We start from the raw sequence: 13,602 nt of genomic DNA, 5'->3' as shown, positions 1-13,602 counted from the left end.
CCCTGATGGTACAGATAAGGCAACTAAATTTAAAAGAAGCTACTGTATCTTTCTTAAACACACACACCCTATGTGGGACCAGAACCAGTTTTTTAATATCACTTGGGTGTTCTGCTGAATCCCTAATACGAAATTAGCAAGACTGTGCAATAGTTGCTTAAGATGAGATATTATAATTAATTTTTAATGCTGTTCCATCAATGAACATAATAAAATAAATTAACCATCAACTACTTGTATAGCGCTTCCAAAAGTGTCCTTATCTTGGTTGTCTTATTTAATCCTAACGATTTTGTGCTGATGAGAAAATTATTGGTTTCCTGAGTGGTTTACTGAATTGTCAAGGACAGATAACCAGTGAATAGCAAATCAGATAATTGGATGTAAGTGTTCTGACTCCTTTCCCAATATTAGAAATGTTTCTCTTTCATTATGACCCCAAAAATTTTATAGAGCATTTTAATGAAATAATTTCATTTTAAAAATATTTTAAAATATTTTAAATTAAACATATAGTATCTTAGTAGTGGTCAATATTAATTAATCAAATTAACAAATAAATTATTTAAGCTATCAATGAAAATTATGCTGAAGGTATAGTAACAGAAATATTCAAAATTGTCATGGTAAGGAGAAAATCTGAGATAAGGATAAGGGCTAAGAATATCTAATTAGGGCTGTGCAACATTTAAGGCAGTGGCTCCTCATCAGAGCTTGGTAATAAATCAATCATCAGCCTCACTCAAAAAAAAAAAAAAAAGAAGAAAAAAAGAAAAGAAAAATCCTGAATTCACCAACTAACTTTACATCTTAAACAACTGGGAAAAAAACAAAAAACAAGCCTCATACATGCCTAAGCCATGTATGAAAAGAGAAATAAGATTCAAGCATGGATCAATGAACTAGAAACCAGAAATACAGTAGAATAGATCAACCTAGAAACTGTTTTTTTGAAAGAATTGATAAGATTGATAAACCACTGGCCAGACTTATCCAAAAGAAAAGAGAAAGGGCCCAAATTAATAAAATTATGAATGAAAGGGAGAGATCACAACTAACACGAAGAAAATAGAAATAATTATCAGAAACTATTATCAACAACTATATGCCAATAAATTAAGCAACTTGGAAGAAATGGATGCCTTCCTGGAAACCTATAAACTACCAAGACTGAAACAGGAAGAAACTGACAACCTGAATAGACCAATAACCAGTAACTAGATTAAGTAGTGATCAAAAACCTCCCAAAAAACTAAAGTCCAGGACCTGATGGATTTCCTGCAGAATTCTACCAAACATTCAAAGAAGAAATAACACCAGTTCTCCTGAAGCTGTTTCAAAAAATAGAAACAGAAGGAAATCTTCCAGACTCATTCTATGAGGCCAGCCTTACCTTGACCCCAAAACCAGGCAAAAACCCCATCAAAAAGGAGAATTTCAGACCAATATCCCTGAAGAATATGGATGCCAAAATTCTCAACGAGATCCTAGCTAATAGAATCCAACGGTACATTGAAGGATTATCCATCCGGACCAGGTGGGATTTATCCCTGGGATGCAAGGGTGGTTTAACATTCACAAATCAATCAATGTGCTAGAACATATTAATGAGGAGAAAGAAGAACCACATGGTCCTCTCAATTGGTGCAAAGAAAGCATTTGACAATATACAGCATCCATCCTGATTAAAACTTTTCAGAGTGTAGGAATAGTTGTTCAACATCATTAGCCTTTGGAGAAATTCAAATCAAAACCACATTGAGATACCACCTGATACCAGTTAAAATGGTAAAAATTGACAAAGCAAGAAACAACAAATGTTGGAAATGTTGTGGAGACAGGGGAACTCTCTTAGACTGTTGGTGGGAATGCAAGTTGGTGCAGTCACTCCAACAGTGTGGAGGTTCCTCAAAAAGTTAAAAATAGAGCTACCCTATGACCAAGCAATTGCACTACTGGGTATTTACCTGAAAGATACAGAATATAGTTAAAAGAAGGGCCACATGCACCCCAATGTTCATAGCAGGAATGTTCATGATAGTCAAACTGTGGAAGGAGGCAAAATCCCCTTCAACAGACAAATGGATAAAGATTATGTGGTCCATATACACAATAGAACATTACTCAGTCATCAGAAAGAATGAAAACCCAACATTTCCATCAACACAGACAGAACTGGAGCTGATGCAGAGTGAAATAAGTCAAGCAGGAAAAGTCAATTATCATATGGTTTCACTTATTTGTGGAGCATAAAGAATAGCATGGAGGACATTAGGAGAAGGAAGGGAAAAATGAAGCAGGGAAAATCAGAGGAAGAGATGAACCATGAGAGACTATGGACTTCAAGACACAATCCAAGGGTTTTAGAAGGAAGGGGGTGGAAGGATGGGTTAGCCAGGTGATAGGTATTAAGGAGGGCACATATTGCACGGAGCACTGAGAGTTACATGCAAACAATGAATCATGAAACACTGCATCAAAAACTAATGATGTACTGTACAGTGACTAACATATCATGTTTTAAAAAATCATTTTAAATGTCATATCTCTATATGAAATATCAATATCATTTCTCTAAAAGTTACTCCGAAAGAACTACAAATTAATATTTTCACCACAATTCTTGAAAACGCTCAGACAAAAAAAAAAAAAGTTTAAATCAACAAGGAATGTTGAAAATAAATACAAATGGCTTTTTCTCTAAAAATGGCTTTTCATGGATCTGCTAAAGGAGAAGACTCCAAACCACTGACTCATGAAAATCGACTTGCAATTTTATGCACACCTCATATAGCTGTCCAATTCATGTACACACATCTAGAAAATAGGATGGTTTGGTATCAAAGAGTTGTTTCCAATAGACAAATATTCAGTGTTTTAAAATCTCATTTCCATCTTCCTCAATAAGGCTAGAAAAATGCAAAGATAAATGTCATTAATTGCTCCAGACTTTTCCCTGTAGAGAAACACAAACTGTAAACATCAATACAGCATTTTACTAATAGCTTTAAGTGTTGGCCTAAAGCATCATTAATTTTACATTTGTAAGAAGATCTGTAAGTGTATGCCTTGCATTCTCACTGAAAGGATCAATCAGTAAAGTCATCCTTGCTGTCTTCCTTCTAAACTGCAATGCAGACATTGAACATGCAGAAGTGTGAATTTGTATGTATCCGTATACATGTAACATAACAAAGTTACTTAACAGAAAGTTACATTCTAATCATTTGGTTTTTTTGTGTGTGTAGGGCATTGTATTTTTCAAGTGGTGTGATTTTTTTTTTTTTTAAATTGACTTTTAAATAGCTTCTTTTTAAATCTCTCTTGCTGGGTTAGCACAAGTGAAAACTGAAACAAGCTCTTTGTTGTAAGGCAAATGCATCACTGAATTACTTGTAATTTTTTAAAAATAGTACTTTTACTTTCGACCTGTTTTTAGTGAGTAGCCTATGCTTCCCCTCTTCTGGTTGGATTGTCTTACTTTCTTTTCTCCATGTGATGGCATTTTTTTTTTAAATGATTGCAGCTCTTCTTTTAATAATTCTATCCCTGATTATTTTGTGGTCATATAATGAGATATCAGGGAATTTTGGCATTCACAAGGAAGCAATTAGGCTGACTTAACTCCAGTTTCAGATTTTGGCTTTCCAACCAAACATGGAAAGCTGTGAGATTCCTTGAATCATAAAGACTCTCTCACAGTGAGAATTCCTAACCTGTGTCCAAAAATTTCCAAGGCATCCACAGACAGAATTCAGGAGGGCTGTACAGTCTCTGACACTCTGTAAGAAATGTCTGTGCTTTTTGTGAGGAGGGGATCCATATCTTTCATCTGATTACTGGGGCGGGGGTGAGGTGGGCTCTGATTCCCAAAGTGATCAAAAGTCAGTGTTCTATCAGGTATATTCTAGTTAAATCTAATTTGAAAAGACCACAATTTGTGCAACTTGTTTCAGAATTATGTTCTTCCCATATTCTTGTCAAAATTAAATTCAAGCAACCTTGTATATTATATTCAAAGCCTTCTTTTAAAAACTGCTTAAGAATGTTAGGCATAAATACTGATTATCCATAGATCTTCTTACCTGGCCTCAGAAATATACAGTAGATTAATAAGTATTCTTGTTCTAATTTTGCGGGGTCAGATTTGGGGTTTAATTTTTCAGCTCCCATTCCGTACAAACCAGAAGCTTAAGGGTTCGTTACAGAGATCTGAGTTGAACTTTGGCTTCAAAATGTGTGGTAATAGCTCCGTACTTGAGGTACTGAACCACTGGCATGAGCTCAGAGAAACACAGGCCAATAAAGAGACATTTGCCCAGAGTTGGACTGCTTTTTGATAAAAATCATCTTTCAGATTAAATAAAGCTGTTGCAGTTCTGTAACACTGACCAAATAGGCCAAAATCCCATAAAAGGCAGAGCTTGGTAAATTAGTTCTCTCCTCCTAAGGCACCTGTCTGGAAACGTGAACTTAAGAGGAATTATAACAGATTTTTAAAGATCCTGGGAGAAATGGACTCATTACCTTTATATATCCGCTTGAGAGACATATAACCCCACGGCCTCTTATCAAGAACAAAATAGGGATTGGAGACATCAATAGAAAGGTGATACTTTCTAAGAAACTATACCTCCTCTTTTGTGAATAGGTTTATGATTACGGAAGTGGATCAGGGCCTGTGATGATCCGGGTATTGTTGTAGTGGTAACACCACATTTTTGTGCAGTCATACACAAACTGACATTCTAGCGCCTGCTGCTTCAGGAAATGCCAGAATGGTGTCTTTCAGATCCAAGATCTCACAGATGGCCTTGGCCTGCAAACCCTCAGACACTTACACCCTAGCAATGGCCATGGCCCTTGCCCTTGCCTTTGCCTTAAGGCAGTGTTCTCACCTGAGAGCAGTTAGGTCCCCCATAATATATTTTGCAATGGCTAGGGACATTTTTCTGATCATCATGCTAGCAAAGTATTGCTCTCATCTAGTGGATAGAGGCTGGAGATATTATTAAACAGCCTACAATGCACAGGGCAGCCCCATAACAAAGAATTATTTGACCCAGTATGCCCAGAGGGCTGAGGTGGAGAAATCCTGCCCCAAGGCCGTACCACTTTGTCCCATTCTGAGAGGTTATAGATATATGCTTATTTAGACCTATACTTCTCACAGGGCCACTAGAAGTTAGTTTCCTTGAATCCCCTGGAAATGATAATTTGGGACAATAAACTGAAAAGGTATCCTAAAACGCCCTCCCCTTCCCAAATAACACCCATTCCTTTCTCCAAAATGCAGGTTAACGGTCATCTTCTACAGGAAATGATTTCCTATTTTAGTTTCACCTCTCCTATATGCTTTCTCTAATAGAAGCTCTGATCAAATTCTTTCCTATTCCCTACAAGATTATACATTCAGTGACAGCTGAGTTTTTAGGAAAAAAAATCTTTGTGTCTTAACACCTACCGGAATGCTTGGCACATCATAGGTACAACAACAAATACATGTTGAAGGAAAGAACAAGCCTGGAGGACTGGGTTGGATTCTGAGTACCCAACCTCCAAATTGGATTTGCTCAGAACTGGTGTGGGTGAGCAAAGTGGTATCGGTGGGCACAACACCCCAAGAATATCTAACGATGTCTGAACCCATGTCCTTCAAGGACCTGAAACTGGGCAGTGTCTCATTTTATGGTATGTAGGTTCAAAAACATCGTGGTGATATTTCTGGTCTACCAGAAGCTATCATTATGACGTTTATCTGATGCAACAGGGCAAAGACTATAGAGATCATAAAATCTGGTTGGGAGCCTAGAGCCCCATGGGAGAAGGAACAGTCAGAGCTCTCCCTAATTACCTTTTCTTAGAAGGAAGAAGCCTGGTGCGCTACTTTTGTTGAGGTTGGCCTAGCAGCATATGTTCTATAGAACATCTCCTTTCACTAAATAAGGAAGAGGTAGATTGAGCTGAATGAGCACATAGAAGAGAGTATTGGGTAAGTCCAAAGGGTGTCTCTGATAGTAATGAGCTCACACAAATACCCCGGTACAAATCTATCAAAGGGTCTGACTACAAGCAAGGACAATTCTTTGGTTGGCTGTCTATAGATTATACTAGAATCCACAAATGAGAGGATGAACTAAATTGAGAATGATTTATAAATGTGCTTTCATATTAATAACAAAAAATCTGGGATTATAACATGAATAGATATCACGTTGAAAATAGGAAAAGGGCACCTCAGGTCTACAGCAAATCAGTGATAATTTGTACTGTACACAGTTATAGAATGTAAAACAAATTGGTATTATCATTAAGTTAGCATAATGCTGCTATTACATTGTGCTGTTATTTGACAAAGCGTGTCAAATAGGATTTCAAAAATATATTTAACACAATTTCAAAAAATATTCCTGACATGGGTTGGCATCAGGAAAAAAAGACAGGAACATTTCAGAACATTCAACTTTATTTTCCATTGACAAACACAACATGAAAAACACACATTTATTAAGTACACAGACTAGCTATGACTTGAATGCCATCAAAATTTTGATGTAGTTTTCAGTCTCTTTTATTCTTTGTCTCCACAATCCTGAAGGCTAGCATTTAAAATATACTGGAAGAGGTGTTTACCTATGGTGGGGATAACTCCAAAAAAACTTTACATGGAGATGACAAAAGTTTATCTTCCCACTTAGTCAAGTGTGTAGGGATAGGAGGCTGAATAGGAAAGATGGAGAAACATACGTTTTCTATGCTGAGTTTTACATTATTGATTAAAGTGTCAATGTTTTCAGTTCTTGCTTAAATATGCCATGTAAATAGTACTTACACTCATTTATTGTAAACAGATGAAGATAATCAGTGCCTCTTTTAAACTTTTTTTGTGTAAAGAAATGTTCAACTTTATGCTATTGGTCCATACACATTAGGTAAGAGAAGAGGGAGAAAGTAAAATATTTCATACAAATTCCATACATACATGGAAAGAAGAGAATTTAGTAGTCAGTGATGACTGGAGTGAACTTAACACCTGATCTTACAGAAAAGAATACTGGCCACCCCTTGCTTTTTCCTACTGACATTCACGTGATAAAGATAAACGTGGTGCCTTCCTCTCTTTGATTCTGTGGAAGGGCCTGAAAGGATGAAGAAATTTAACAAATTGCAAATGTATAAGGTTCCCTCCGTATCTTTCTTTATGTTCTCTACACCCCCTCCCTTTGCGTACTTGACATAAGTACATTTTCAAAAGTTGAAAGAACACTGGAGTGTATCAGTAAGTCATATGCATTTTTCTGTGTTTAACATTATCGCTTTGACTCTACACAAACAGAAAATAAAGAAACCATTTTCAAATAACTGTTGAAGTTTGGTGATTGGCTACTTTTTGTCTAGCTATCTGATGCACTTTAATTAAGAAGCCAAAATATTCTGTTTCTAAAGCAATTGACAAAAGAAGGTAAGAGCTGCACTTTTTAAAATGACTTCAGGGGTGGAATCGTCTCCAAATGCTCAAAAACTTGGAAAAATCTGATTTTGTTCCTCATGATCATCTCTTTCCTTTCTATCTTTACTCCCATAATAAAATTGTTCCGTCAAAGCAGACTTACTAAAAAACAGACTTAGATGTGTTTCATATATTAAGGCATAAGCATGCTAGAAATACGAAGCTGTTCTCTATCCTCTTAAAAACAACACCAATTTCACCAACAGTGAATATTTCTATTACTTTCTCTTTGTTGAGAAAATGAATAAACAGGTTGGAGGCAAGGGGTTTGGGGCCACAGTCTCGTTCCTAATGAAGAAATATGTAATCCAGTAAATATTTAGGTTGTTGATAATATTAAATTGATTGACTTAAAATTTTGAAAATGAAAGAATTTTGATTCTCAATAAAGAAAGTAAGTGATATATAAATGAATATGGATGGTATATATCTGATTCTGTTTTTCCAGATAATCAAAATATACTCAGTTTATGGTATCATTATGTCATGGTTTAAAATTCAACTTGTATAAATTATAAACCTTTAAAATAGAATCCTTATTTTAGGAATTATAAAATAGAGAATATATAAAATAAAAATTCTGTGCTCTATTGTTCCTTAAAAGAGTAAAGAACAAGGACAAGTGAGAAAGAAAATGTTAAGGAGCATGTTTTGAGGATATCTTTCCATCTGACTTTAACATGAATTGTTGATCTTCTTGTAAAAAAAAATAATAATTCCTTAACTCTAGACTTGGGGAAGTCTTTCTGAGAAGGGCATAGTCTCAGTTTTTCCTTTGTCACTTGGAGAACAAGTTCACTCTGCACTATTCTTTTTATTTTCTTCTGTTTTATGCAAGGTGGCTCAATCCAAAAAAGGTATTCAAAGAAGACAGGTAAAAGATTTTACTGGATAACTAGAGATATGAATTCCTAATAAAACTGAAATCTTTTGAGTAACTCAGCTTAATATGAAATTTCTTATGAAATCAGTATCTATATAAAGGATTCCAATCTAACAGAATTATAATTTTAACATTTTCCCTAATTCTCTGTTTCATGCTTCATATGTAATCACTAGTTAGTTGTCTTAGAATACCGAACTGCTACAACTCTTTAACAAATGTGCATGTGAGTTTTAGGTTGATTTTCAAATTGGCTCTATCAAAATCTATGTTAGGAAACATCACAGATGTATGCCATCTCTTATCAGAATTTTATTGCAATTCAGATAACAGTCCTCTAAATATAACCACAGTGTTAAATAGCCCTCCTTTTTAAAATGATATAATCTTATTCATTGCACAATTCTGCACATTTACTAAAACCTCAGTTTTAGCGAGTTGGGGATGTATGTGAGCATAAAACCGTCAATAAACATCTCTGAAGATTTGGCATGGGTGATGGTCTAAACTTTTCACATGGGTAAATCATAGAAATTTTAATTTTCCACATTAAGCTTTTAATATGTTCTTAGGAATAAATACTCTGCAATCTTTCTATGTCACTCATCTTCTGGTATCCTGTTTATTTTGAGAACAGCTTTTGGGGTTAAATATTTAAAAATAAATATGAATATATGTGCTTAAACTGTGAACAATAAAAATTTTTCTACTTTCTGTCTCTGATTTAATCCCAGTACAAAAGAACCATTAAGTGATTGCTGACACGGAAAGATTGAAACTAATCACAAATTAGGACTCAAAGCCAACAGATAAAAAGTATCAATGAATAAAAGATCTAATTCACTGGAAAATGTATTATTAGAATATTGTCACAGATTGACCACCTTTGAAAAATAGTTATGTCTTGAGAGTTTCTAGTTGGTCCATCACTCTATGCCAGCATGGTCCCAGGGTCTCTTACAGTTAACTTTTACATGAGCTTCCACAATTTTATTCTATAACGCAGCCAAGAGATTTTTTATATAATAAATAAATGTACACTTTTTGTGCACTTTTTGATTCATAGTCATTTAAATCTGTCAAGATTAAACATATCTACTTAAAAATATCCTGGTATACAGCCTTAGGCAAATTTTGATAAATCTTAAGATAAAACATTTAAAGTAGTTTTGAGATATCCACTGCACCGATTTTATTTGAAACATAAAATATTCTTATTGGATTTAGCACATCATCCTTCTTGTCTATGACAGCTTAGCTGCATAAATTCATCATTTGGAAAATCAGCCCTGCTATGTACAATCTACAGTAGCTGATTGTACCTTAATTTCTACATTATCCTCACTTCTTCCCAGGTGGTTTCCTAGGCCTTTAATTTTTTTTAAATCAATACTGTCAAGTTAAGAATCATCATAATTAATGCCCACATCTTCTTTTCCTGCTCAGACAGATACATAGATACACAAAGTATATGAGGAAGAACTTAAAGGCCAATAAACTTAAACTTGGAAGCAGATTTTTAATGCAGTGACTTCAGATGTCTGTTCACTTTCTGACCACATCTAGGGCCTCTGTACAACATTTCTGAAATCTAACTTCAATTATCATCCAAAGGTTGAAATCATTTGGGGCTTATATTTCTTATCAGCTTTTCCCTGGACAAACCAATGGCTGGCCTGATAACAAAACCCATTCCATTTACATCATTTTTCCTTCTCCACTTTCTTTTCAACCTTGTTGAAAAACTGCCAGATGTGTCCACTCCTGCCACGTATCACAGGCAGAAATTTATTGTGAACTTAAGGATAAGTGTCAGGTTGTTTTGTCTTTATGTATTTCTGCGCTTGGAGGAAAAGTGGTATTTCTTTGACAGTAATCTCCATCTCCATTTGGAAGTATCAGTCTCTTAAATTATTAATACAGATAAAGCACTTTGTTGTACAGTAATATGTTACTACACATTTGAAGGTAAATTCATTTTTCTGAATTAAAGAGGCAGAGAGCGTTCACCTCATCAGTATGATGGACTATAATGGCATGTGGCCCTTCAGTCATATGGCAGGCACCTTACCAAGACACACTTGGCTTTGGCAGCCATTCATTCATTCATTCATTGACTAAATGCTGAACTCTTCCTACATTTCAAGTGTTGTACTAGGTGCTAGAAGGGAAAACCCAATCCCACTCGCACCACTTAAATCCATACCGTGTGTGTGTGTCTATCAGATTATGACCTAGGACCAGAGGACGATTCAAGAGGGAAGGCCTCTTTTCTGTAAGGTCATTTAAGTGCACTTTTTTTCTGGGACAAAGGAGGTAGCTTTGTCTAATTCTTCATGAGGTGACTGGTGGAATAATCCAATTCTATAGCATAGACAGATTTTATAACAGGGCTTTAGTATTAGGTTCTATATCATCTTTTTTTTTCTACAACATAGATTAGTGGATCCATCATGAATTACATAAACACTCTCAGCAGACCTTTTTTATCGACTCAGTTTGACATGGTATTCATAATAATAATAATAATAATAATAATAATAATAAATTGATTATTCCCAACTGACCTGGATGGTTTATATATTAATCTAATAGATATGTAGTACCTATTAAAATCAACTATTCCTCAAATGCCTACTAAACACAAGGGGAAAAGTAGTTACTATAAAGAAATATAAAATAAATATCAACTTTTAAAATTAGGAATGCAATAAGGCAAGCTGTAGATTACTATCTTCATGAGAAAATGTTAATGAGTTTGCAAAATGAGTGCTCCAAAGGATACAAAGAGCATTTTGTGTAGGTCTCATTTAAAAGATTGTTATGTTTTGGGGGGAAGTTTTTCTGTTTGTTCGTTTTTTAAGTGCAACTCTCAAAACTTAGTGTAATAATCTACTTGTGTCAAAAAGATACCTAGCTTAGTTATAAGGTTTGTACACACATAGAGTGTAAGAAAACATATTAATAATAAATATTTAGATACAGAGCTACTTTGAAGAGAGAATAGAGAAAGTGCTGTGAGGGGTCAATACTATTAATTTTCTAATTCTATAAATAGGCCAAACTATAGAAACTCTTTATGGAAACTTCAAAATATTTAATGGAGTTAGTATTAACTCTATAGAAATTAGAGTTAGTAGTTAAATATCCAGAAGACTAGAGGATACTTTTGGTGGAACAATCAGGGAAGAGAATTAACCACAGTACCTGTATTTAGTTCTCAAATCAGTTCTTAAATAGCATTTTGAAAAATCACTTTCCTGACTCTCCAGATCAGATTCATAAATCTTACCCAGGCTTTTAAGAATGAAAAATACATTCAAAAAGAAGAACATAGAGTGATTTGGATAGTCATAAATCCTGTCATATTTCAAATAAATGCAATTGGCTCTTATATAGGAGTAAACATAATTACCAACACATCCAAAACTTAAACTTCGTTAAGTTCAGCAGATAATTTATGCATTGAGCAATATTTACATCAACACCACTGAATATTATGGATACATTTATGTTTCTTATCCTAATGCAACTTTTTAAAAAATGTAAGAGGAAAAGAGTGACATGGGGAGATAGAAAGAAAGAGAATACAGAAGACCAAGGTCTTTGGACAAAGGCAAATTACCGCCTATCTCTGATGATCTATGCATTCCGTCCCCCATGGACTCAGTACACTGGAATATTAACTGTCCCCACTCCACCCCCACCACAGACCAAGATCATTTATATAACAAAAAATGTTTTCATCCCATAAATAATCACATATTCAGCTACACATGGCAGAGACCCAAAAACACTAGACTGTTAATAATATATTTTCCTTTGTTTGCGTTTCAACACTTTTGGCACATAGGGGATTATCTAGGCTTCTGAGACCATTTAGCCTTATATCAAAATTCTCCTTCGATGCCTAAACAGTGGCATGCTAGAGATGCCTAAATTCACAGTAAGGTTTATGGCTACTTTGTTGCCAAAAGCTGTGAACATGCAAGTTGATTAGGTGTTTTCTTTCATGCTCCTGTCTGTATTATTTCATTGGATAACGAGATAGGCTGCCCTTTCTGTCCATCATTAGAGCAGCTGGAGACAGCATTGGCTACCTGACAAAACTTTCGAAGAAGGATCTTTCTTAGCAGCAGATAAACCCAGGGATCCAAGATCTGGTTCAGTGAGGCCAGGCGCACAGCTATTAAGAAGAAGTTGCATTCTTTCAGCTTTTCAGTGTGAGTCTTGCAGTGCTCAACCGATGTCTGATTGAAGATCATTTTCAACATCATTATCTAAGAAAGAGGGACACGTAATTGTTCCAAAGATTAACAAGGTCACACGCATCTCTTCTATACAGCACTTTGCACATGGTTTACGGTAAATTGGTTTTAGATTAAAATGATTAATTCAGGCAAAATTTATATTCATAGGACACAACCCTGAATGAATACAAGGCATTCCTACAGATTTTCCCACATTTTTGGCATTTGACAAAAAAGTACCCATTCTCAGGCTCTTGGTTTTGGGGATTTAAGAAGCTTGAAATTCCAAAAACACATCTCAAAATTAGCTAAGTTCATCTGTCTTGTCACAGAAAGTACCAATAGGTTGACACCCTGATGAAAGCCAACACTTCAACAAACCAAAACATATTTAATCTTAAACTTCAGAAGTTCTGAGAAGAAATTACAGGGAAAAAGGAGAAGCAAAAAGGGGGGAAATAATACTTGTTATCATTTTCTGAGTCTTACAATTTGCCAGGGCTGTGTCAAGTTCTTCATATGCATTGAATAAACAATGAAGATGGTATTATTACCATCTCCTTTTTACAACTGCAGAAGCTAAGTTAAGTCCTGACATAAAATGGCTGAACCGGACTTAAATGAGGTTTACTAACAACACTTGACATACGCCGCTTCACTTTTTTTTATTGTTATTGTTTTTTCTCTTCCTCTTCACGATATACACAACACTAGAAGTAAACTCCTAAAAGGCAAGATATGAGACTATTTTCCCCCTACTAGTATAGTCTCTATACCTAGACCAATACGTAATAGACAGTGCTCAAAAATAAAATATTTGTGAATAAATATATAATACGACATATATGAATATATGGCATATACCATATATAAGTATATTTATATTTGAATGAATAAATATTTGTAATTTCTATAGACGAGGACAAATGAAGGTTCACATACTTCTCAAAAGGTATTCA

The 13,602-nt window shown here is 34.9% G+C and overlaps 1 protein-coding gene across 4 annotated transcripts in view; it reads right to left on the bottom strand.

Moving 5' to 3' along the window:
• PTGER3 (prostaglandin E receptor 3) overlaps positions 1–13,602 on the bottom strand; it is a 198,924-nt gene that overhangs the window by 147,473 nt on the left and 37,849 nt on the right. For 3 of the 4 annotated variants that reach the window (XM_032301835.1, XM_032301838.1, XM_032301836.1), the window contains exon 2: positions 12,494–12,673. The exons of the other annotated variant lie outside the window; for it this stretch is intronic. In XM_032301835.1, coding sequence (XP_032157726.1) covers positions 12,494–12,673 — 180 coding nt within the window. The remainder of the gene's footprint in view (positions 1–12,493; positions 12,674–13,602) is intronic. 4 annotated transcript variants of the gene reach the window in all.

This window comes from Mustela erminea, chromosome 10 (genome assembly GCF_009829155.1).
Source record: "Mustela erminea isolate mMusErm1 chromosome 10, mMusErm1.Pri, whole genome shotgun sequence".
NCBI classification, from domain to species: Eukaryota; Metazoa; Chordata; class Mammalia; order Carnivora; family Mustelidae; genus Mustela; species Mustela erminea.
The sequence above is the reverse complement of the archived record's forward strand: the minus strand, read 5'-3'. Positions and strand labels throughout refer to the sequence as shown.